The following is a 3,400-nucleotide window of genomic DNA, read 5'->3' as shown; positions in this document are numbered from 1 at the left end:
TTATCTTCTATGGATGGTTTGTACGCTCATCTGGACTTTTCTTAGAGCAGTTTTCATTTCCTTATTTCGTAGGCTATAGATCAGGGGATTCACCAATGGAGTCACTACTGAGTAAAATAAAGTGAAAATTTTCTGTGAACCAGCTGTGTTTCCAGAATTGAGGCTGATGTACATGACCATGAGGGTCCCGTGGAACAGAGAGACCACAATCAGGTGGCAGCCACATGTAGAGAAGGCCTTCTTCTGGCCAGCTGCTGAAGGAACTTTGAGGACAGCTCTGAATACTAGAGTGTAGGATCCAAGGATAAAAGGGAAGGTGACAAAGATGAGAAGACAATTGAGGATAGAACAGGAAAGTTCAATCCCTGGGGTAGGGGCACAAGACAGAGCCAGCAGGGGTCCTGGGTCACAGACAAAGTGATCAATAATATTTGGACCACAGAAAGGTAATTGAGTCATGAAGCAAATAGGGACTGGAAAGTAGAGGAAGCCACTCACCCAGCAGAGGAATACTAGTTTGATGCAAAAATGTCCTGTCATGATTGTGGGGTAGTGCAGAGGCCGACAAATGGCCAGGTACCTATCAAAAGCCATGAGGGATAGGAAGAAGGTCTCAGTGGCACCTGTGGAAAAGAAGAAGTAGAACTGGAGAAAGCAGGCAGTGAAGGAGATGGTCTTGGACTCAGAGAGGAAGTTGGCCAACATGTTAGGAACTGTGGTGTTAATGTAGCAGATTTCCAAGAAGGAGAAGTTGGCCAGCAGGATGTACATTGGGGTGTGGAGCCGCTGATCCAACCTCACTGCTGAGATGATGGACCCATTCCCCATCAGGGTCAGGACATAGGTCAGAGAGAAGACTGCAAAGAGGAGGATCTGCATCTCTTTGGGGCAGGAAAAACTCAGGAGGATGAACTCAGTCACTCTGTTTCCTCCAGATATGTTCATGGCTCCTGATGGAAAAGACAGAAATGACCATGACATGGACTGCCTTATTCCTTGTCTCTCATGGATTCCCCAATTTTGAAGAATTACTAAGGCCTCTCTCATTTCTGAAACTCTTATGACTATGGTTTCATATGGTCCAATGCAGATGTTTTGATTAAAAAAAACTTCTATGGGAACATTTCTCAATTATTCAGATGTGTAATCGGTTATTATAGAGAACCGAAATAATTGAATTCCACAATCTAGCTTCTATTTCCCATTCCAGTCAAATCTCATGCTGATGGTACTATCAAAGTAGACTCTACTTTATCCCCAAATGAAGTACTATGTTATTCCACTTCTTTCCTCAAATCTCCATCAGTACCTCCAACTGAAATTCCCTTCCCTTCTTTCTTTTTGTTAATGTTTTTATTATAAAATTAACATCAATAGCCAAAAATGTTAACAAATTCTGCCCTGAAACATCCTGCTTTTGACAGAAGAGTACAGTATTATTCAAATTTACATTTCACTTAAAAGGTTTGCAAAGTGCTTTACATTATCTTATTTTTAGGGCGATATATGTAACCACCATGTAAGTTTTCCAGGGTCACATAGCAAGTAAATGTCTGATGTAAGATTTGAACCCAAGTCTCAATGACTTCAAGTCTTACTCAATATCCACTATGCCATGATGTATCTCTAATAATAACAGACATTTGTGCTGTTGCTCACATATAATGTTCCTTTTTTTTTTTCTCTGTGTCTTTGCAGTAGCTGTCCTCTGTGCCTGGAATATATTCCCCTCTTCATCTTCACCCTTCAGAATTGCTCGCTTCCTTTAAAGCTTAACTGAAAGCCTACCTCTTACCTGAGATCTCTCCTGATCTCCCTGATCTCCTAGTGCCTCCCTCTCCCAAATTACATGTTATTTATTTTTTAATTCAATTTTACACCTACATGTTGTCTTCTTGATAGAATATACATTCCTAGAAGGCAGAGACTGTGAGAGCAGAGGTTGGCACATAGTGTTCATTTAATATATACTTGTTGATTGATTAATTGATTGACAATAAAGAAGGAAATATGAATAGCCAGGAGAGTGCTAGGCTTTGTGTCAGGAAGAACTGAGTTCAAACAACATATCTGACTTTTCTGACTGAATGATCTTGGGCAAATTGTTCAAATTCTGTGTTCCACATTCCAGGAATCAGCCTCTTGGCTTCTGTTTTCATCTTCAGGCATTCTCTTGGGCTTTGGAAGTCTTTCTCTGGTCAAACTCTACCTCCCCTATCCCAATTTTTTCAGGTGGCCCTGAACTGCCACAGACCATATGCTCTCAGGCCACACATTCCCCTCTTTTTGTCTACTCTGAGTCAGATCTCAGTGGACCTCAGACACAAAATTACATACTGCCATAAGTTTGGATTTTGACTCAAACAATCTAATCACCTTCTTACCTCAAAAAGATCTTTCCCCAGACAATACAGAGTTTAGCACAGTGCCTGGAACATAATGCTTAATAAATTCTTAACTTGTCTTGATATTCTACCTGGACACATTTGTCATTGATTATCATGTTCCCACACCCTACTATCCCCATTCCAGCGATTCTGTACAATCTGTTTTGCCTTCCCCTGACTGCTCCCTTCACCTTCATTCCTCTCAACCAGGTCCTTCCCCCTACAATGTCCTGATATAGATCCACTGACCCTTTCCACTCTGCTCTATGGAATGCTTGTTCCATAGTTAAAAACTTCTTTTCATCTTAAACCTCTTCCTCTCTTGATCCTTCTATCTTCTGAAACTTGCTGAGACCTGGTTCCTCCTGATGACACGACATCCCTGGCCACCCTTTCCAATTCTGGTTTTACTTTCCCTCATACCCCACCCCACAGTCCCCCATTCATTGGTCATGTTGTTGGAGTTGGGATACTCCTTGCCCTACTTCAGCAACATGATTTTGGATCCTATCACTGACATTTATAAGTTGAATGACTATTGTTTCTCACCTGCAAAATGGGGACATATCTATAGTCCCTATAGTATCAGAAGACTGTCTGCGTCAAATGAGATAATGCCAAAGTTTATTTTTTACTAGAGGAATATAATTTATGTATTAGTATAAAATAGAATTTATTATAAACTATATTATAAATGAAACTATAAACTATTATGAACTAGAATTTATTTATTGTTACAGGAGAGATATAATCAGACTTGTGCTTTAGGAAAATCACTTTGGCCCCTGAATGGAGGATCAATGAGAATGAGGAGATGCTTAAGGTGGAGGCACTATTTAGAAAGTCACTACAACAGTTCAAATGAGAGATGATAAAGTCCTGACAGAGGGTGCTGGCTGTGTGAATGGAGACAAAAGGACACATGAGTGGGATGTTGTGAGGTAGAAATGATAGGAGTTGTATGAGTGAGAGTGAGGGAATTGAGGATGACTCTGAAGTTGTGAGCTTGAGTA

General features: G+C 40.6%; 1 protein-coding gene across 1 annotated transcript; it reads right to left on the bottom strand.

The window, feature by feature from the left end:
• Positions 1–945, bottom strand: LOC114028406 (olfactory receptor 11H6-like). Its single transcript, XM_027842645.1, has one exon. It carries the CDS (start codon positions 943–945, stop codon positions 1–3), a length of 945 nt encoding a protein of 314 aa, XP_027698446.1.
• Positions 946–3,400: the final 2,455 nt, after the last annotated feature.

Source organism: Vombatus ursinus, unplaced genomic scaffold, assembly GCF_900497805.2.
Source record: "Vombatus ursinus unplaced genomic scaffold, bare-nosed wombat genome assembly UNPS02014880.1, whole genome shotgun sequence".
NCBI classification, from domain to species: Eukaryota; Metazoa; Chordata; class Mammalia; order Diprotodontia; family Vombatidae; genus Vombatus; species Vombatus ursinus.
Note: the sequence above shows the minus strand (reverse complement) of the source record. Positions and strands in the feature narration are given on the sequence as shown.

Bases quoted from the DNA above. Each gene is read 5' to 3' on its own strand.
- LOC114028406 (XM_027842645.1), bottom strand. From the start codon at position 945: ATGAACATATCTGGAGGAAACAGAGTGACTGAGTTCATCCTCCTGAGT.